This window comes from Rhinopithecus bieti, unplaced genomic scaffold (assembly GCF_001698545.2).
Source record: "Rhinopithecus bieti isolate Rb0 unplaced genomic scaffold, ASM169854v2 scaffold_18644, whole genome shotgun sequence".
Classification (NCBI taxonomy): domain Eukaryota; kingdom Metazoa; phylum Chordata; class Mammalia; order Primates; family Cercopithecidae; genus Rhinopithecus; species Rhinopithecus bieti.
The window spans coordinates 393,979-416,699 of record NW_016809656.1 but is presented as its reverse complement, the minus strand read 5'-3'; the positions used below and the strand labels follow the sequence as shown (position 1 = coordinate 416,699).

The 22,721-nt window shown below is 35.6% G+C and overlaps 1 protein-coding gene across 1 annotated transcript in view; it reads left to right on the top strand.

Annotated features, from left to right (window-relative positions):
- Positions 1–22,204, top strand: part of EPHA6 (EPH receptor A6) — a 960,105-nt gene extending 937,901 nt beyond the window's left edge. The window contains exons 16-18 of the mRNA XM_017889953.1: positions 9,041–9,234; positions 20,679–20,828; positions 21,849–22,204. Of these exons, the coding sequence (XP_017745442.1) occupies positions 9,041–9,234; positions 20,679–20,828; positions 21,849–21,963 (459 nt within the window). The 3' untranslated portion in view covers positions 21,964–22,204. The remainder of the gene's footprint in view (positions 1–9,040; positions 9,235–20,678; positions 20,829–21,848) is intronic.
- Positions 22,205–22,721: the final 517 nt, after the last annotated feature.

Genomic DNA, 22,721 nt, shown 5'->3' with positions numbered 1-22,721 from the left:
CCTGACATGATGATGTTAAAAAATAAAAATCACCTTGAAGCAGTTTGAAGCCCAAATGCCTCCTGGGTATGGTATCATTTAGGCATATGCTAGCTACCAAACTAGTTCAGTTTCCCAAAAAGAGAACTGCTATCAGGGAGCATCTCATTTGAGGTTTACTAGGAAACAGGATGCTTCTCGGTGTTTTTGTTTTCATTTATGTTTCCCTCCTTGCTTTTCAAATGCTTTTAAATAATAATGAGTTTTGCTTTAGATTGCTTTCTGAAACTTACCTGAGGGGGAAGAATATGGAGTTTGTCATTAGAATTTTATTTTTATAGGTGATGTGATTGGAAACAACCTTTTGATCTTAGCTGAATTGATTAGTTTTTCCAAATTTAAGAAGGAAGAAAATAACCTTTTACTGTACTTCCTGTTTGTCCTCATAATTCTTTAACCTTTCTCAATTATGGGTCAGTACTTCAGGCAAGAATGGTGGATATGTAGAATCCACTTACCTGAAATGCAGCATGATTTTATGACTCGGAGAGTCCAGTCATTTCCAATTTTTGTCTCTGATTAGATTTTCCAAATTCTACTTTATTATGTAATGGTCCTTGTGTAATGATCTGTGTAAGACACTACAGTAAATTGCTAAAAGCCCATTTATATTATTTCAACCTTCCATATTACAGAAAGCTTTTTACATTTATTTGAATATGTATTCTACCAAAGGAATTTTCAAAAAGCCCTTCCTTTTCCTAACTTTTCAGTAATTCCTACTGTTGGTAAATAGGCTATCGCAGTATTTTAATTAAATACATACTAATCACATGAGTATGAGGCACATCTGCTATAGAGGCAAGAATAATAGGGAATATTATGAGATGTAATCAATCATAAACAATTCGAATAAGTTTCAAGGAGAAGAAACCAGTAACCAATATGGTACTTCCACAGTATAACTTTCAAGGGAAAATTTTTTTAACTGAATGACCACAAAACTAGAACATGTGTACATGCCAGCAATATTTTCATAAATAATTAATTATACCTTTAATTTCTATTTGGAAGAAATGTGTTTACTAGCTTTAGATCCTATGATTTTTATTCATTTTCATGCTCTTTGGAGCGTTTACAAAGAGGGCACTTTCAAATTCCCTTTTTCTTTGTAGTCATAATCTAGTTTTCCCTAGCTTTTGGAGATTTTAGTGGAGCCAGGAAATGTATTATTTAGAGTTGTCTACTATTTTTCTAAAATCAAAATGATCCACCAGTGAAGAAATCTCATTTTTTCCCAGAGAGTGCTTGGGAAGTGGCCCTAAGTCTTAAAAACATCAGCTTCTTAAAGAAAAAAATAGTCTCAGAAAAGTAGATTTGGAATGTGTCCTTGTATTTTCAAAAATGTGATTTGTTGTCTAGGAACTGGCATAGTAAGAAACACTGTGGTACCCCAAATCTTCCTAGCTTTACTTTACGAGGATATATGCTGTATTCTGTCTGTATTTTTGTCTCAGCATAGAGGTCCATCTAAGCACTTGGAACTCTGTGAGAAATATTCCTTAGAATGGAGACCAAATCCAGAATTAAATTTACAGAAACTCCAGATCTAGAGATGTTACCAAATTTTCTACAGACTAAATCTTTGGTTTCAATGACCAGAAACATAGATTTTTGAGGTGAAAGGTACTATTGCAAACAGAATCCAGTCCTCCTTTCTTTGTCAATGATGAGTCAGAGACTTGCCCAAAGGCAGAGCTTGGTTAGTGACAGCTTAGGACTTCAGTGAGGTTTCAGGCAACTCCTTCTCTAATGTTTCCATGACTTACAAACTGAATCAGACTTTAAACTGTTAGGGATGAAGATTTTTTAAATGATAAATCATGTCATCAACAACTTTTTGACCTATGAGAGTCCTACATGTTGTTCCTCATTTCATCCTCTCATTGAACAATCTGAAAAAAAGAGACCTCCTAAAGGACCAACGCTTTCCATTTTATACACGTCCTTGACATGCTATTGTGACTTCCAAAAAGAAATGATGGAGAATTGTCTTAAATGTAGGATTTTAAGAAAGTTGTTTTTTTTTTTTTTTTCAATCTTACAGCTAAGAAGAAAATCTTAAAAGAAAATCTTAGGCTAAATAACAAATTAGTCTCTGAAAAAAGTGTTTTCTGTGTCTAAATATTTCATCACTGTAACCCCTTTTTTCTATCTTTTTACTAGTATATCTAATTTCATTTGACATTTGATTACTTTTAACTGAGTTATACATTCTGAACGTTGAAAAATATTGAATGAGAAAGTATATTAGTCCATTTTCACACTGCTATGAAGAAATAACCAGAGGCTGGGTAATTTATAAAGGAAAGAGGCTTAATGGACTCACAGTTCCTCATGGGTGGGGAGGCCTCACAATCATGGTAGAAGACAAAAAAGGAGTAAAGGCATGTCTTACATGGTGGCAGGCAAGAGAGTATATGCAGGGGAACTGCCCTTTATAAAACCATCAGATCTCATGAGACTTATTCACCATCACGAGAACAGCATGGGAAAAACACACCCCCATAATTCAATTACCTGCCACTGGGTTCCTCCCATGACATGTGGGGATTGTTGGAGCTACCATACAAGGTGAGATTTGGGTGGGGACACAGTCAAGCCATATCAGAAAGTATAAAATTACAAGTGTTATTTACTTACAACCACTTTTCTTCTGCCTTTCTTCTTTTCCTTCTCTCTCTCTCTCTCTCTTTTTTTTTTTTTTTTTTTTTTTTTTGGCTCATGTTGACACAATCTTTATATTGCACACCAGGAAAATACATTACCAGTGTTTTCAGTGTTACTGTATTATGAATATAAATTTCCTAATCTGTATAAGTAATCGTTATCACAAAAAGTAAGTATAGACTGTGACTGTCTGCTTTGCAATCCCCCTTCTACCTGAAATTATAGGTTTTCCACAGAGATGTGAAAATATTTAGAAGAAAGATAAAATAAAATCATTTCACATTCCATTTTCTAGTGTACATTTCATCCCTTGTTAAATTTTGAGACAGTTTCTTTTTAAAAGACTGTATAAATAACTAAATTCAATGTGCCTCTCTTTTGGCGATACCTAGCAGCCTTATAACGTAAAAATGTGATACCCTGCAGAGTCTAAGCAGTCCTTGCTCAATAGTATTGTTCAGAGATGTCTCAATATCTTCTTATTGACTGTCTAATACTTGTTTTCCTTAATATAAGATGTGCATTGCCTTCTTTGATTCAGAAACCATCAAGAAAATTGGAAAACTCATCAGATTCAGCAAGAGCAGAACAGCCTGCTATGTGCCCCAACTGAGCCTTCTGTTGATTCTAGGTTGTTAAAAATTGTGATGTCAATGACAAGAAACCGGTATGATCTATTTAGAATAAGCAGCCAGGTTTAAGATAATAATTTCTGGCAGAATCTAATTCCTTCTAACTTTTCATAAAAATTATCATTGCAGTCATTTTCATATTTTTTCACATTATTTTAATTTTCTTCTTACATTTTAAAATAAGGGTATAACCTTGTATAACTCTTCTCCCAAAGGATGACAGCCTACAAATATCATAAAACCAAAATGTTACAAAATTCTCTCTAGTTAATTACCACCCTTTCGTATCCTAAAACAACAAACCTCAATTAGTCTTTTAGACAAAGCACCCCATATGCTGCTCCCTGTCAGTCCTTAATTAGGGAATCAGAATATACTTCTAAAGCAAAACTTTCCACAAAGGAAATGTTTATGAAGATAAAGGTTAATATAGGATTTCTCAAGCTTCTCTGAAAATTCAGCTTTCATAAATCACGTATGTCAATTGGCACTCCATTCTTTGACTTAACAAGGCATTGTGCTAGATGCTGGGAACACATGGAACAAAGAAACAGTCACTGCTCTGGAGGAGCTCAGTGCCCCCAAGCTGAGAGGCTACAAATGTTTTGTACTGGCTGGAGCCAAGGGTAAAACGGCACACAGCAAAGGTGAGGACTGAGAGCCAGGCACATGGTGAGCCATTGCAGAAATTCAGATGTGGGAGGAACATGATCACAGGTCCACTTCAGTAGGATTGTTTCATTGCATCATGGGGGATGATTGGTGGAGGAAAAGGAGAAGCAAGGAGACCAATGGGGAGGCCTTTGCAGTGATCAAAATGGGAAATAAATCATTTGAAGACAGAATGAAAAATGGAACAGATTTAAATTTTATGAAGGCAGGAGAATCAGCATGATGAGTTAATTTTGAGCAACAGGAAAGGCAGAGGCCCAGATGACTCCCTGACCGCTAACTTGAATCACTAGAAGAATGGCAGTACCATTCCTAAAGGACAAAAATCCCAAAGGAAGAGTGAGTTTAGTTTTGCACAAAATAAATCCAAGATACCTTTATGAAGTGATATATCCTATAGGTGATAAATATAGAAATCTGGAGAGAAAGCTGAGCTAGAGCTGCAGACAAGGAGGTCATAAGCAGATAGGTGATAGTGAAAGCATGGAGTACATAAGTCACACAAAGACACCTCAAGGTCTAATTCTGGGGGAATGAGTCAGAGATGTGGTGCAAGACTCAGGACAGATTTTCTCTACCACTACTGTGATCGAGAGGCTATCGTGATGATAATATTAATCTATTATTCATGAAATTACTTACTATGTGATATTGACCCAATCTTTTAATCAGTTTGAGCTTTGGTTTTCTTACCTATAAGATGTGTACAATCATACTCAAATAATAAAGTATTTTGAGACCTAAATTAGGTAAACTGTGTTAAAACACCTAGCTCTGAACTTGACACATAATAAACTCTCAAAGGTATATATGTTGAATCTGAAACCAGAAAGCTCATAGAAAATTGAACTCATCATCACTCCAGTCCCAGAACTGCTTCTTCTCCTCTGTCCTCTCTCTTTACCAGCTGACGAAGCCAAAATTCTAGAAGTTGTCTGTCTCCTCCCTCTACTTGTCACATCTAATCTCAGCCCAGTTCTGTCAAATCAGTTCACTTCTTGAACACCACAGCTGTTGCTTCCACTAAGGCCTGGACCACGGCAAAGCTCCTTCCTGGATCCTTCAACTCCCCAGTGCACTCTCCGCACTGCAGCCACAGTGAGCTTTTCTAAATGGGAAATCTAACAAAATTTACTTTCTAAAATCCTTTTCCCCTTTGCATGAAGTCTAAGTTTATATCATGCCAAATCCTTCGTGATCTCAAGAAACATAATTTTATGTAACCTCCCAACCTCAAAACTCACCATTCCTCTCTTTGAAGACTATTCTAGCCACCTAAATCTACTTGCATTCTAGATCACATCTCCTTTCCTCAACCTGCCCACTTGGCCCTCCACCCTTTCACATACCCCTTAAGGTCCAGTCACCTCCTGCGAGAAGTCTTCCTGAGGCTGGGTTAGGTACCTCTCCCACATGCTCCCAGAACAGCTTGTTCTATGTGGCACTTCTCATATTCATGGTCCCTGGTCACTCTCAATAGATAATACATTTCTTAGAGACAGGTATATCTGTTTGATTACCTGTCTGGTTACGTTATCTGACTGGTTACGTTATCCCTTGAACACAGAATGGTCAGCAGTGCATGTTAAGTGTTTAACATCTATCCGTTTGGATGAATAAATTTAAAAATCTGTTAGAACGATACATCTTTTAAGCAATTTTGTGAATTACTTTAAAAAATATACATTTCTTATCTGACTGCCTTAAAAGACAATTTTCAGATGTGTGATCTCGGGCAAGTTAAACCTCTCTTTATGATTATTTGTCTGTAAAATGGAAGTAACAATTATACCTACCTCATAAAGTTATTGTGAGGATTAAAAGAGTTAATACATGAACATCGTTTAGAACTGGCCTTGAAAGTACTCAAGAGATCTCAGTAATTGCTAATAATCTGTTTTTATCATGTCACTATTGCTTTATTGTTACTCTTTTCCTGTGAGATGGGTCCCTTTGTGTTTGGCACCTGTCATGAGCCAGGGCTCAAGACAGATTTTGCAAGGTTGTAAGTTAAAGAATTGAGGAAATTTAAAAGCCAGAGGTCAGCAAGAAGAAAAGTCATGAGTCTTCTGATCCTCCCACTGTCCCCACAGAGACGCCGGGACCACATGCTCTACTGGATGCATTGTGGGTAAAATTTCCAGGCAAAGGAACCTACCTGCTCGTCACTCTTACAAGGCATGCATGAGAGCAACTTTGTCAAGAGGCGTAAGCAACCTGCTTAATGCTAAGCATTCTAGATTTGGATGCCAACCGTCTACAGGAGTCATCTGAAGCTAAGGACCTGGGGCCAATGGAAAATAGTAACCCTCTGGATAGGAGGCAGAAGCCACAAGTCTTACAGGAAGCTAGGTTTTGGTCAAGTACCTACCTCTTAGAGAAGAGCAAGCTTCCAGTCTCATCTGGCTTCTTATCCAGGAAACCCAGAGTGAGATTATGAAATCATTTTTGGACAAGGCTGCTTGACACAGCAGTTTTTAAATCAACACTTCCTTCAGAGAGGACTTCAAATGCTGTCATGTTTATACTTTGAATCTGTTTTGAATAGGTTGAGACACTAAGTTTTCCAAGAATCTGCTCCTCTATCAAGACAAATCCAAATATTTCTTCTAATAGCATTTGTTTAGGTCAATAATATTTATTAATGTGTCAGGCAATGTACTAAACGATGAGCACAGAAAATTTAGAGGTATAATTCCTGCTTTCCAGTATGTACAGCCTCAGATGACAGGCAGATAAAAAATTACACTACAATGTCATGGATGCAATCGTAGATACATGCACAAGACTCAGAGGCATTAAGAAATGAATCTATTTGTTGGAGATTATATTTTGCAAACTATGAAATAAATAATTTTTGTTTACCTAGAATATTAAACTTAGGATCCAAGTAACAACATTGAAGTCCAAATAGCAGATGCCATGACAAAAGATAGCATGGTAATCACTACTAAAATTGTATTGGGTGATAAGAAATTGGAGAGGAACATGTTATATCATGAGAACTAAAAAGCATTTCTGGGGAGCGGTCAGAGGAAAATGTTGTAAGTTAAAAGGAATTTAGTTCAAATTTCAACCCTGCCACTTACTAGCTATGTGAATTTAGGCAAGTTTCCTTATTCCTCTGAGTCTAAATTGTCTCATTTAAGAAATGGGGATAATAATATCTACCATATGAGCTATTTTAAGCAGTAAATGAATAAAAATATGCAAAGCACATAGCACATGGTAGATAATAAAGGGAGCTATTTTTTTTCTAAGAATATAACCTCACTTGTCACCTATTTTATTCCATGCATTTATAATTAGATAACTGGAAAACTGACTATCAAGCACTCCTAGAGTGGGATTTCAGCACTGTTTTATAACGGAATTCTATCCTATTTTTCTCAGTTACTTCTCTGAGCTATACGCAATAGTTTTGATGCATTGCAAGTGTTTTACACACATCCTGCTTTAATAAAACGTGTAACAAAATCTTAAAATCCAAGCCTAGTTGGTGGTAAAAGTAGTCAGAAAACAGATGAGAAAAATCCTGTTCAATAACAAAATATAAAATGAATAGAAAAATGTAGTATACTGACAGGCTAAAGTGGTCTGGTCAAAAAGACAATGATGGGATTATGAGAAATTCCCTATTACTAAAAAGCTAAAACTTCGCAGTTAAGAGGTTCCTGAAGACATATTGTTCCTTTTTTTACAAACAGCCTGTAACATAAATTAAGAATATGTTAGAGTCATATCCAGTAGTGTAAATTTAAAAAGAAATCAAATTGCAGTTTTATATTTCTGTTTTTTTTTTGTTTTTTTTTTTTTTTGAGAGGGACAGAGGAGTTAAATTTTGCCTGTCTTTAAATATTAGTCTGTTCCTCTGTTTTCCAAACTCAACAATGGTGACAATAAACACTTTCTTTTGTCTTTTCCCCAGAGATAAGAATAAATGTTCACATGAATACTTTTGAACATTTCATAAAAACCTAGGTTACATAAAATTCAGGGTCAGTATTATCATATTGCTAGGAAGGTGGAACATACACTAAACAGATGAATTTCCTGCCTTATCTTGTGATTTTCTTAAGTACCAAGAAAAATAGTTACTGTTATCTTGTTACTCGTAACTTTGGTCGCTTATACAGATTCCTTTCCCGAGAGCTGCACTGTTCCATAGAGTAGCCATTAGACACATGTGACTATCTACATTTAAATTTAAATTAAATAAAAGTAACTGAAGTTGAAAATTCAGATTTTTCATTCTAGTAGCTGTATTTCAAGTGGTCATTAACCACATGTGACTGTGTGCTACCATGTTGTAGAGAGGCAACATTTCTGTCATCACAGAAGTTCTGCTGAAGCACACTAGCTCAGAGGACACTCAAGCTCATGCTCCTATTGCCTTATAGCCTTAAGTTAGCCAGTGATAGCATATTAAGGATTAAATGACCTTACGAGTTACAAGAGTATGACTTAATAATCAGGTCAGTGTCAGACTAAGGGAAAGCTAAATGTAAGAGAATAGGAATTAAATCAGTGATGAAGAAAGAAGGAATGACAGAAACAGAATACATATTGACATTATTATAAAAGGATAAAAAATGACTCAGGAAATCAGTGCTTCAGCAGACTTTTTCTTAAAATTTTTGCTTAAGACATTTGTTGTATGTAATTAGCACTAAATGCATCAATCACAATGCTGACTTTCTGATGTTCTAATTGGGTTTTGAGATGTTCCAGCTAAGTCACACAAAAAAGTTATTTCTTAAGGTTGTAATGAACCTAACCTCCTCTATACTGGTAGCACATGTTTAAAACATATTTTCCTCTCATAGGGGTGAGCAGATGCTTTGGAGCTACTTGCAATTTTTGTTCACAGCTTTTGTATTTATCCTTATGTAGGTCCTTGTACTCACAAGTAGTTGTCATGCTTACCATTATTTTGGCTTCTTCTGCTTGTATAAAAAGAAATTACAACATAGCATATGTATTACTGCCTAAAAATAAGAGAGTAATCTGTATATGTTTGCATTTAGGTCATTCTGTCCATTGAAGAAGGGTACAGACTTCCAGCTCCCATGGGCTGTCCGGCATCTCTACACCAACTGATGCTCCATTGCTGGCAGAAGGAGAGAAATCACAGACCAAAATTTACTGACATTGTCAGCTTCCTTGACAAACTGATCCGAAATCCCAGTGCCCTTCACACCCTGGTGGAGGACATCCTTGTGTAAGAGGCATAATGTTGAGCTTTTTCCTCTTGACAATTATAGTTTCTTTCAGGGTATAGATAAGAATAACAGGTAAAAAGAAAAAAAAAATGCCTTGATAACTGTCTAGTTGTTGACTTTGTAGAAACCGTATTTCATTTATCAGCAGAAAAGAGAATTATTAACATTGAAGTAAAATGGACTCTTTTAAAACAAGATAACAGATTCCCCTTTTGTCTCTCTCTAATCTTTCTGAATTACTTTCTTTATATCTTGTCCTGTTTGGGTCTTTGATATTTACATAGCCTTTTAAAATTGATTGATCCTTCCTTACCTTTAGAAGTAGAGAGAGAGAGAGAGAGAGAGTGTGTGTGTGTGTGTGTGTGTGTGTGTGTGTGTGTGCAGCCCCTTTAACTTTCTTGCCTGTTCTATGTTCTGTTCCTCAATTTGAAATGGCAAGCCAGACAGGGGCAATCTGTGAATCAGCCCAGAGGAAGGATCTTTCCTGCTAATATGATCACACCTAGTTGTTGTTACTCTCCATTCCAAAAACCAGAAAAGAACAGATAACAAGACAAGAAAACGGAGGCACTCACACACCATGTTGTAAAAGTCAGTAGGCTTGAGAAGATCTACTCACCTCCCTGTGAAGTGCAATTATAAGAAGAAGCGTAGAAGAAAAAGACTATCTTCTATGTCTGAAAATACTACATTTTAAATATCATTAAGTTAAAAACATTTCTTTATTTAGGAAAAATTGGACTTGGAAATCACCAATGCATATCCAAAGCTCACCTTCTTCACTCAGGGGATGGCTGGGGGCTATTCAGACATTCAACTTCAGATCACAGGTTCAAGCCAGTGCAGGTTTTCAGTAACAGTAAGGCCGAGGCTCTTCAAGGACTATTTGAAACAGACCTCAGTTCACAGCAGAGCACTTAAGAGTTCATCTCTAAATCACTAATTGGCAGCCTCAGTAAAGTGAAGCCAAGCATGAAATAGCTAGAGATTAAACTATTACTCTGGCCCATCTTCCGTAAAGAAGTCCAACACAGGAAGCAGTAAAGGAAGGAAAGGCACTTTGGATTTTATCATGAAAGCGATGGACAGCCATGGAAGGATTTTAAGCAAGGGAATAGCATGATTATATTTGCATTTCTGAAAGATCACTCTGGGGTGATTTACACTGTGAGTGCAAAACAAGAAACAAAACTGGAAACAGAGACAGTTTCAACGTTTTCAGTAAATCTAGAAAAGATCAGGACTTGACTTCTGAAATGGGAATGAGCTGGGGGGTCAGGAGATAAGAGAATTTTATTATTATTATTATTTTCTAATAATAAGTAATAATATTTATTATTAGGAAAACCAATGCATCTTAGTCACTGATGGAATATGGAAGGATGGAGGAGAAAAAGAATCAAAGATGTTTGTCAAGTTTCTTTCTTATACAAGCTGGCTGATGGTATTACCACAGAGAGAGGGAGAGGGACAAGGTTTTGGAATAGAAATGAGACCATTTGGAGCATGCTGAGTTGCAGAAGCCTGTGGAACATCTGGACAGTTATATTTATAGGTTGAACCTCAGGTAAAAAGATCTGGGCTAGAGATGTAGATTTGAAGATCATCAGCATATAGATTGTAGCTGAAACTTTAACTGTACTTAAGATAGCCCACAGAGAATATAAAGAATGCAAATAAGTAGTGGAAAGGATGAAACCCTCTAATTTAAGATACGAACTGAACAAAAAGTACCCAAAGGAAACTGAAAAAGAGAAGCCAGACAAGTAATCAGGAAAACAGGGAAGAGCAGTATCGTAGAAACCAAAAGAGGAGAGCGTTTCAGGGAGTATAATGTCCAAGGCCTCACAAAATTGCAGTAAAATAAAACATGAAATGTCTCCACTGGATTCAGCAATAAGACATTCAGGTGTGCATGCACAACCTTTGGTACAGCATTTTCAATAAAGTTGTGTCAGACAGATTACAATAGAGGAAGAGTGAATATGAGCTCAGAGAAAGGAGCAATACATAGTAACAATTTTTTTTCAAGAAACCTGTCTCTGATGAGAAAGAAAAGTAGTTAGAGGAAATGTTTCTTGGTTTTTGTTTTTATATGAGTTATTGAGGTGACTTGGCATGCTATAGTATTGAGCAGAAGGAGCTAGTAGTGAGTCTGCATTAATGGAAGAGGATACTGGCATCTGTAAACTGAAATCCTTTAATCTGGGCCCCTCGTTGTGGTATAGAGTTAACAGAATCCACAATCAGTGCCCATCAACAAAGCTGTCTGACTATGCTATAGCTATAGAAGCAGGCATGTAAAACCTTTTGAAGAAAAGCAGGTAAAACAATTTCCTCTCTGCTTTTTCAAGATTATGAATGATCATGATATTTGGAAAATATTGAGGAAGAATCTAAGATGAGAAAGTGTCAAAAAGTAACAGGGATCCAGAGGTCAAGTCAAGATGAGAGGGTGTATCTGAGGGCCAGAGGTCTGTGATTTAGTGGGCTGTTCAGCAGTCTAGTGGAAGAGCCCCATGAGTGGCAAGCTCTGCGATAGCACTGCCGCACGCAGGCCAAAAGTTGGGTGCTTTATACAAACTTGGCACCTTGATTCAATTCTAAAGTCTGATCTCTGGGAAACCAAATGGAAGTTTTTGTGACTGTTTTGCTATCCTTGTTTCTGACAAAGACATATGTGCTACTGTTTTTGCCATTAATATAATATACTTTTGTTTGAGAAACAAAAAGAATCAGTGTTCTAAGGTTCACACGCCTGAACCTTTATCAGCATTCTCATTTTCACAGCAGCCTGGATGGGTTCTCCTGTTACACTCTCTTACCTCCAATACCACCCACCCACTCTGTTCATTATTCCAGAGAGCTGAGACTGTTTAGGGAGAAGAGACGTGGTAGATTAAAGGATAGCCATATTAGCTAAAGAATGCCAGGTTTGTTTTATGCTCATAAAACTGTGACGCTGCTTCTCTGTCTCCCAAATCGCAGAGCCCAGTTGTCTGCCCCAGAGTGATGTTGGATTAAGGAAACGTAACAGATGTAGAATTTCCATCTTTTCTCCTATATCTCTCAAACCTGAAAAGGAGTCCAGGTGTATAATCCACAGCAACGCTTATCAAATTCTCCTGCACTCTCCTTTTCTGTAGCATCCCCAACCCCCGGATTTCTCTCATACTTATATGCTGATATTACTCTCTCATCTGCTAGGTCTCCATGGTTTTTATTCCATTCTAATTGCTTTTTTCTCAAGACTCACCTGAGAAGTTGTTATCCTTCCTGTTGACAGAGTAGTAAGAGGGGAAGAAATTAAAGTGACAGAGGGGATGAGGAAGGCCATGAAATCCACCATTTAATAATTTTATACTAACATATTGAAAATTTAATAATTTTATACTAACATATTGGAAATTTCATAAATCTGTATCTGCAGTCGTTCCTCTCAAAAGTCAGAGTACCTAAATTGAAAAAATGTTGGTCAGAGAAGGCTTTCATTATTTGGTGCAGCAGTTACCTTTTCCTTTCTGCTGATATTCTTGTGCCTGACACACTCCCATGGGAATATTCAGAGCTCTATGCAGTTCCCAACATACTTGCTTTCTCTCCTACTCAAGAAAGTATATAGATATACCATATAAGTGAATGTGGCAATATTATAAGCATAACCCTAAATCCAACTAACAGTAAAAAACTAGTTTGCAGGACCACTGTATTAATATAGGCAGTTATCCTTTCATAAATGTGAATTTCAAACTACCCTCACATTCATTCACTTTATAATAATGCCTTATAACTGCCTTTCAAATAATTATTTGTAGCTGTCATGTCATGCACAGCCCTTGGGAGAAACGACCCAGCTTAATGCCAAGGTTGTGTGTAGAACAGCATCTGGAGCAGTGCCTGGCCATGCACTTTAAAACACCTTTTTCTCCCTCTCCACTAATCCTCAGGACCAACCTTGTAGCTGCTCCCAACCCCAAGTATTTTCCCATAGAGTCCAAGATTAGGTCTGGGGTCCTACAGTTTAATAGCACAAAGTGGCTTGATAATTACATAGTGACCCTTCACCCAGTCCTACCTCCCCAACCCTCACCCACATTGTCTTACACATTTGTTCTGCATTGTCTTTAACCCTCGCCCCTGATTACTGCACACACTGAAGTCTACTGAGTGCACCAGGCTGTAGTCAGCTGGTCAATATCCTTTAGGACAGAGTTTCAATGTAATGGGAAAATAATGCTTTCTTCTAATTCCTGCTCCAGGTCCCCAGCGTGTCACTGACAAAGAATTTTACACATTAGGGGCTTCTGGACTATCAGCTCAAATGTGGTATCAGGGATGGGCATTAGTTGTCCAGATGGACAATGCCAGTCTATGATCGTCGGCTACCTCAGAAATAATGCTTTGCCCAGGCCAAGACACCATATGTACTGTATATTGTTACTACCCACTGGGCCATAATTAAGGATCTTATAAGACTTTAGCTATTAGCAACTGCAACTACCTGCTTCTGTAGTACATATTAGTCTATCTTGTAACTCTAAAGCACTTGGTTTCCAGCAATATGTGAATCATGAAGGTAGGGAAAAGCCCATACCAATACCATTATTTAGAACCTCTTCTTTAAAAAACTGTGAATAATGCTGTAAGACTGAATAGTACTATCTCTCTCCACTCAGCAAATTATGCACCAATAATGCTGTCTTATAAATACAATAACTTCCAACATTTTGATGTTAAATTTTCTACCCATTTTGAGAAGATTTTGTTCAATGCCACCTAGGCAATACATAATCAGCACTTGCTAAATTGTTTATCGCTATACACCAAGTCATAGACAACTTGTTTTGATTCTTGTTGCTGGCACTTTTAAATATGCTTTTCGTGACAGATAAATAACTGGCTGGCCAAAACCAATGTTGAAATTGAATAATAAGCAAAGTTTTGTGGAAGGAAGACAGAATATGAAAGATGTATCAGGAGATTTGAAACTTCCACCTGCCCATTAGAAAAATCTAAATTCAGCCAGGCTCAGTGGCTCACATCTGTAATCCTGACCCTTTGAGAGGCCAAGGTGGCAGGATCACTTGAAGCCAGGAGTTCACCAGCATGAGCAACAAAATGAGACCCCATCTCTACAAAAAATTAAAAACTAAAATTAGCCAGGCATGGTGGCACATGCCTGTGGTCCCAGCTACTCGAGAGACAAAGGTGGGAGGATCGCTTGAGCCCAGGACTTCAAGTCTGCTGTGCGCTATGATCGTGCCACTACACTCCAGCCTGGGCAACAGAGTGAGACCCCATATCTAAAAAACGAGAAAAGAAAAATAGAAAATTCCTATAAACTGCTGGCACAAGATCTTTATAATATAATGTCAATACCCATATTAATACTGATACAACCCCTTAATATATATTATCAACAATAACTATGACTGCCTTTTGTTGAGAGCCTACTATGTGTCAGTTGTGGTACTAGGGGCTTTTATTGGTTATATCACTTAATCCTCACTGATATTATTCCCATCTCTCAGACACGGAAATGGAGACTTAAAGAGGCTAACTTTCCCAAAAGTACACAGCAATAATGAGTAGATCAGGAATTTGAAGGCCACTGACTCCAAAGTCCTTGTTCTTTCCAGTATACAACATAGAATCACACACAAGGGCAAGATGTTTGCTAATACAACCCTGCTTCAAAAATATGATTATAAGAAAAAGGGGGTACATTTTCACATGTCCAGATAGATTTTATCTGGACTGGTCAAAATTCATAGATGGAGTCTATTAAAATTCAAAAAACAGTTTTTAGTGGAGAGCAGCCTGTTATTTTATGTCCCAGTAGGCAAATAATAGAATGTAGAGAATATGACCTTAGTCATGGGAATAAATAGAAAATACATAGTCCATATATCCCTGAAACACCCTCCTACAATGCCCAGCCACTTGAAGAACATTACTTGAAAAAGGAAAGTAGTAATAGCAACAATATAGAGAAATGAGGAAAATATGGCAGTAACATCACATAGTTCCAGAATTACGTCCTCAGACATTTCTGTAGATTGAATTTTTCTGGTGCTGGCAAATATGTTTTACTTCTTTTTCTCACGATGGCAGACATTACTAATCATCACAACACTCTCCTGCTGAGCCCAGACGCTGCCTTAGTATCCTTCTCATGACCGCATTTTGACAACCACTGCCAATGAATTGCAGTTGGCATGTGACATGAAACCTATTTTCTGATCCTGGATTATTTCCTCACAAAAGCAGGCTTTTCTTGGGGTTCAGGGGTCTATTACTCTGGCCGTAGGAACCATGTGCTGGGTACTCTACTGGGAATTATGGGGAATTTTTGTAAGTATTATCCCTGCTCTGCATCTGTTTCTCTTAATGTTCAAACATATGTACAACTTTAAATTTTACTTTGAAATTTTAATTTTCATTCCTTCATATTTTTCACTAGTTATCAGCCTTATTTCTGTTTTAAACAGTCTAACTCCACAGTGTTAAGGACATTAATTATTTTTTGTCAGTCTTTTATTTTCAGTAAGTCTTCAATTGTTTGTTATTTATATGATTATGTAAACATAATAAGGCTGATAACTAGTGAAAAATATGAAGGAATGAAAATGTTACCCACAAGCACAAAGTATCTATATCTACATCTATATATTTCTATGCATTTGAGGTTTTATAGCCCTTTGAGTAAAATTACACTTTAAAAATGTTTTAAATAGCAAAATTCTTTCATTAATTTAATGTGTTCAAATTGAATGTTAGCCTTAATTGTAGAGAGGACTTTTTAAAAATATATGATTAAGTAAATGCTTCTTCAAAGGGTATGTAGATAGTGTATGTATGACAAAATTATTTCATGCATTAAATGGATAGTGTGAAGTGTAGTCCCTGAGTCACAAGATGAGGAACTCATGTAAAAGCAGCCATATTGCATTAAGTCAATGTGCTGTTGTGGCTCTAGGTCTGGTTATAATTGTAGGTGAACCCTTAACCTTATGCTACCCACCTCCACCTATCACTGCCTCTTTCTCCACTCTGAAACCTATAAAGACAGAATAAACAAACATTTTCACAATAGAAGGAATAGTTTAAATAAACAGCATATTATTTAATAAGTTGACAACTATATCAACAGGTACTTATTCTTCTAGGTTCTTTATTTATTGGAATGAAATGAAAATATTCATCATGAATCAGCCATCGTGTTATGGACCAAACTTTTCTGTAGAGAATTTAATATTTGAGTCTGAATCATCATGTATTTAATGAATTCCTAGAATGTTTTCAGCGTTATGTGAGTGCCTACATAAAATAGAAAGATGTGTTCCTGCCATCAGGGGGTTTTCACTTATTCTTTAAAAAATTCTTCTGTCTTATGAATTTTTCCCAAAGAAGTTATTCAATTGAAACAAAAGGAAACATGCTCTTAAACTACATACTCACGTCTACTAAAAGACTGTTGTTAGCAACCTAAGAGTCTAACTTTAGAAAATTACAAAATATTAAGCATCCACATATAGAATATTATGTACCCATTTGAATATGAAGACTGTTGAAACATGGGACACATTCATGAATATATGAAATGAAGGCAATATAAAATAAAATGGACCCTATCTGCACATTTCTGCTAATCATATATACACGTACGAGCTAGGAAACAAGAAGTGTTAGAGTGTAAGAGAAGAAAAACCTTTAAGCATGTGAGGGTGTCTGTCATATTAAAACAGAATCTTAGCTTGCAATAGTGTTTCTCAAAATAGAACCTTTCTTAAATCATTTTAGTATGTCCATTACTATTATATATTTATATGATGAATATGAAACATGGAAAACTTTGAGGATAAAACACTTCTTGCCTTTTAATGGTAGTATTGATATACATTGATGACACATCTAAGGAACTTCTAAGTTAAAATGCTAACACTATTGTGAACTCAAAGGACTCATTAGAGTAAAATCTTTTGGACTCTTACCAGAGCTATTCATTTTCTAACATATTTTATTGTATTGAAATTTTATATTTATTACTAAACTGTAACATTACCTGTAACACCTATGCTCCAGCCCTATTATCTAAATTGACCATCATTATACCTGAAATTTCCTAATTCTAGGCCTATTCTCATTTTCTGAGGAAAAGTTGATCCTTGACCTTCTATTCTACAATAAGTTTTTTTTTTAAATGTGAGCTGCAGGTTTTGCTGTAAAGATATTTCTCAGGTGGGCAGTACTCACTAATCACCAAATAGCACAAATTTCTACATGCTCAGCAAATAGCACACTAAATGTATCCTTGTACATGTTTGATAAGAAAGGGCATTATTGTTTATTAGGTAATATTCCAGAGAATTCATGTGAGGATAATGGTACCAAGCCCTCGAAGCCAGAAAATAGCAACATTTTTCAACTTCCTTAGAAGATAAGGTGAAAGAAAAGTTATTGCACAGTGACTGTGAACAATGAGGGAACCCTGACCTTACTAAATCAACTGCCAAGGCAGTCGTATAAAGGCCAAAGAGTAACTAGGTCACTGAAGATGTGTGGAGAGAAAGGGAATTATGGTATTGAAGCATTCTGGAAGCAAACAGTAGATGCTTTTCAACAAGGGAAATAGGCTATTTAAGTCATTTAATATACAGAATGTCCTTCCATGACCTTTTATACTAAGGACATAAAATTAGCAAGTTACATTTCCACTCACCAAATATATGAAATCATGAAATTTCAAGAGTTATTCCAGTGTTATCTCGGGAGAGAGAAGTAGAAGTCATCTGACTATGTCGGTGCATCGAGAATGACATAGGAGTATGAAAGGAAAGTCACTTTAATACATTCTTTTAATTTTGTTCAGTTTTAACAAACTACTTTGACAAGTATTTCAAAGATATGAGAGTCACGTTATTTTGAAATAGGACATTCAATTTTCTAACATGTGATTTTATTTATGTTAACAAGCAACAAGGATATCCTGGTCATTTTGATATTTAACCTCTTGGCCAGTGAAGTACGGTATATCCCCTGAAGCTGGTCAAATAATTTAGAAAAATAATATAGAAACTATTCTGAATTCTCTTACATATTTACAATGCACATTAGAGCAGTGAAGACTCTGAGAAACACTACAACTTAAAAATCTGCTTCACTCTGTTTGCCACGGAGACCTTTATTATTTTGTGTTTTACGTATGAATTTTTATTTGACGATATTCATTAACATAAACACCTCTAGAAAACTTTAAATAAATACAGCAACAATTCAAGTATTTGCTGGTAGATGCTATGATAGCTTTCCAATCTTTCGACATGACTGACCTTTGTTTTAGGTCAAATCATGAATCATTTTGTTGTTAATTAAAATGAAACAGTCCACAATCAAAATAACATTGCAATCTGTAGTACAGGAGAAAAGAATGCAGCTTAACAGCCTCCAAATAGGAAATGTAATGGAACTGAGTAGTGTTAAAAAGGACAGAAGTCACTGTTAAGGATAACCAGACCCAATACAGAGTACAGTGTAATCAATCACAAGGTATATGCATTTAATTTATGTTAATTCCAATCATACATAAAGAGTACAACCCCACCCTGTCATCTCTGTTCACCCCACCTCCACCTTCAGCTAGACCTCAGTTTAGAAAAAGGTAGGTCAATGTAGTAATAAAAAGGAAAACCAAATAAATGAATTGTAGGCCTTTAATAGGGACTTTATGCTGAATTCCAAGGGCACCTTTCAGAATCTTCAGGAGTTGTACCATATACAACTTGTGCTCCTAAAAGACTTGGGTCCTAGTGACTTTAGGCTGATTTAAAGGATTTTTAAGGGTAATTTTAATGGTTAGGGAATTACAGTTTTTACCTTAGGTATTAACCTTAGGACCTAATTCCCATATTATTAGTAGAACAACACCAGGGTTATATAGCATGTATATGCCCTTCTGCTTCACAGTAGGGGAATTCTTACTTCACATGGTTTAATCATGTGTGCTTGTAGCTTATCAATTGCTAGTTAAAGCTGAAGTAGTTCAAATGTGAATGGTAAAAATATTTTGATAAAATAGTCCAAATATGAACTTTAAAATCGATGCTTCTACTTGTCTCTGTACATTCTTTCATTCTTTAACTTTATAAAACTTTAAAACAAAGTAAATGAAAGGTGGACTAATTTCAATATTCCAATAAAATAACTCAGTGATTCACTTCTAATAAGGAAGTTTTCATTACTTAGAATATGTAGATTTAACTCAAACACTAAACTTTTTTAAAAGATTGTTACTGCTTTACTAGTTAATATAAATTACAGATCTAAGAATTCTTTAAATGATATATTTATTACCCTAGAGCTTTAGTAACACATTTATTAGTATAAAAGCACTTTTACTACCAAGTATTTTTTAAAAAATGCAAAATATTTTAATGTGTATTTTAATGTAATTATGTAAAGAAACTAATACAATTTATTGTCAGAATGGCTTAAATACACAATTCTGAGTTACTTTTACCATAATTTATAAGATTAATTCTGTTTTTATTCTCTCTGACTTAAGCTATTATATATATTTCATATATATTGCATATAAATATGTGTATGTATATATAAGCACATGTATACCCTAGCCTTTCCAAAGTAATACCTTTATACTGCCCCTTGCATCAGATCTGAGAAACAAAAATAAAGATTGCTATATCGTTGCCTTGTTAACCCAACCTAACATTGATTTTGTGTTGTTTTGTGTCTTATTAATATCTGTGCATTGGGGACATTACCCTATGCTTGTATGGGTGTAAATCTTATTCATGCAATAGAACTCTATGAAAATAAAAATTACATTTTAACAAATGATAAATTATTACTGAATGTTTGAGAACAGATAAATGGAAGTTTGATCAATGAATTCACCATAAGAAGGGGAAGAACTATCACAGCAAATGTAGAAAAGGACATGGATTCAGGGGTAGGTCAGACAGGGGAAGAATGAACATCCTGTGGCTAGTTACTCTCCTTGTGGGGACAAGGGATGGGCTATTCCTTAAGTTTCAAAACACAATTTTATGCAAGAGAAAAAAGTATAAGAAGAAGGGGGATAGCAAGATGTGAGTTCTCTCAAGATCCGTCATGAAAAAATTAAAAAGAAAAAAAATCAATATAAGGCCCAGTCGTAGTAGCAAAAGCACAAAAGCAAAAGTGTTCCACCAGATAAGTCACTGATTTGATAAATAATTTTTTAAAGTGATTGATTTCAATAAGATAGAAAATCAGAGGCTTTTAAATGGAGAAAACATTAGATGTAAGAGTACTGTAAAAGGAAAAAGAAAATTCCATGATTCATGCTTTTTTTGGCTTTTAAATGCTCTCCATGTTTTGTTTTGTTTTGTTTTGTTTTGTTTTGTTTTGTTTTGCTTTGCTTTGTTTTGTTTTCTTACAGAATGCCAGAGTCCCCTGGTGAAGTTCCAGAATATCCTTTATTTGTCACAGTTGGTGACTGGCTAGATTCTATAAAGATGGGGCAATACAAGAATAACTTCATGGCAGCAGGGTTTACAACTTTTGACCTGATTTCAAGAATGAGCATTGAGTAAGTGATACTGGGGTTATTACTGTAACTAGATGCCCTGGGGATTATATGTTCAAATGCTGTATCAAGAACACCTTTCCTTAGGCTAGTAGGTAATTTCCAAGTATTTTCTCACCATTTCTGACTATCATTCTAGTGAAAGTTGGACATTACACTTTTAACTATTATTCTTTGAAAGAATATATTTAATTCAAATAGCTATTTAAAATATTTTAAATGTTTTCTAAAATGCATGTTACTCTCATCCAAATCATAGACTTTATGTCAACTTAATTTTACCTTGGCAAATTTTACTCACATATATTAATATTGCATAATCAATTCCTATTACCTTCATCAAATTAATGCAATATGATCACGTCATTTTCAGAGCTCCTTCTAGATATTATAATGGTCAACCATTTTCCACCGTCTCAAAGATTGTCCTTTGCGTACATGCAATGAAAATATTTAACATATGCTTAAAAGACTAAATGGTTAGGTTGAACCATATTAAAGTGCCATTGTTTTACGACAGTAATGGCAATTTCATACAGTACAACATTTCATACAGTACAACATAAGGGCAATTTTTCCAGATATCAAAAACCCATGAGAAATCAAATGGAGTTCACATTATACCCTCCATCCTACATACTCACCGTTTTGCTAATACTGTTGCAAATGTATAGCATTACCTAAATTATACAGCCTTTACACCTATGAAATATCTGAATATTACATAAGTACCTGTGTATAAAATTGAAAAATACATATTGTTACATCTGAGATTAACTTTACGCATTCTGTGGATCCAGAGAAAAGGAAAAAAGGAACAAACTTTTCCTGCTCATCTAAATCTCTGCTTAACAAGTAAGCCACACCATTTTTTGGCAACTGTGGCAGGGTGCTTATTTAAATATTTACATATTCATTTTATCTCACATGCTTATCAGATCTAAATGTTCATATTCTGTATCTCTCTCTCTCTCTCTTTCTCTCTCTTGTTCTCGCTCTTGCTCTCGCTCTCCTCTCTCTCAGTGACATTAGAAGAATTGGAGTCATACTCATTGGACACCAGAGACGAATAGTCAGCAGTATACAGACTTTACGTTTACACATGATGCACATACAGGAGAAGGGATTTCATGTATGAAAGTACTACAAGCACCTGTGTTTTGTGCCTCGGCGTTTCTAAAATGAACGATATCCTCTCTACTAGTCTCTCTTCTGATTCTCCAAACATCACTTCACAAACTGCAGTCTTCTGTTCAGACAATAGGCACACACCTTATGTTTATGCTTCCAACCAGGATTTTAAAATCATGCTACATAAATCCGCTCTGAATAACCTGCAAGTAAAACCCTGGCCCACTGCAGATTATCGCTACGCAATGGTAAATAACTCAGCATGGATGTGTAAGTTTGTATAAGCAGTATATGGGAAGTGTTCACGGACTTAATCTAAAGAAATTTATCCAGGTGGGGCTTCCTTAGTGATGTATGTAGAGTTTGATGGTAGATGAGAAAGAACTAGTTAACCTTTCTTTCATGTTTTGTGATCAAGTAGCTTCCAAATTGACATAAATGTTTCATTTTTAGATAATTATATTCAGCTCTATTGGTTGTATTGTTAATTTACTTTTTAATAGTTTAACTGTTGGTGCCTGATATTTTAGAATTATTTGCAGAAATGACCAGTGATATCATGTAATGAATTTTGTGAGGTATGACTATGATGAGAAGGGGTTATTAGGGAGAGAGAAAAAAATACTGTGTTTATAAATCATCTGAGGCTGGGTTTGTCAATTTTTTAAAATTAACTTTATAGTGTCACACATATTTCATAGTAGGTGGTAGTTTAAAGGCTTTTCATCTCTAATTTTATTTATTTATTTATTTTTTACTAACTGT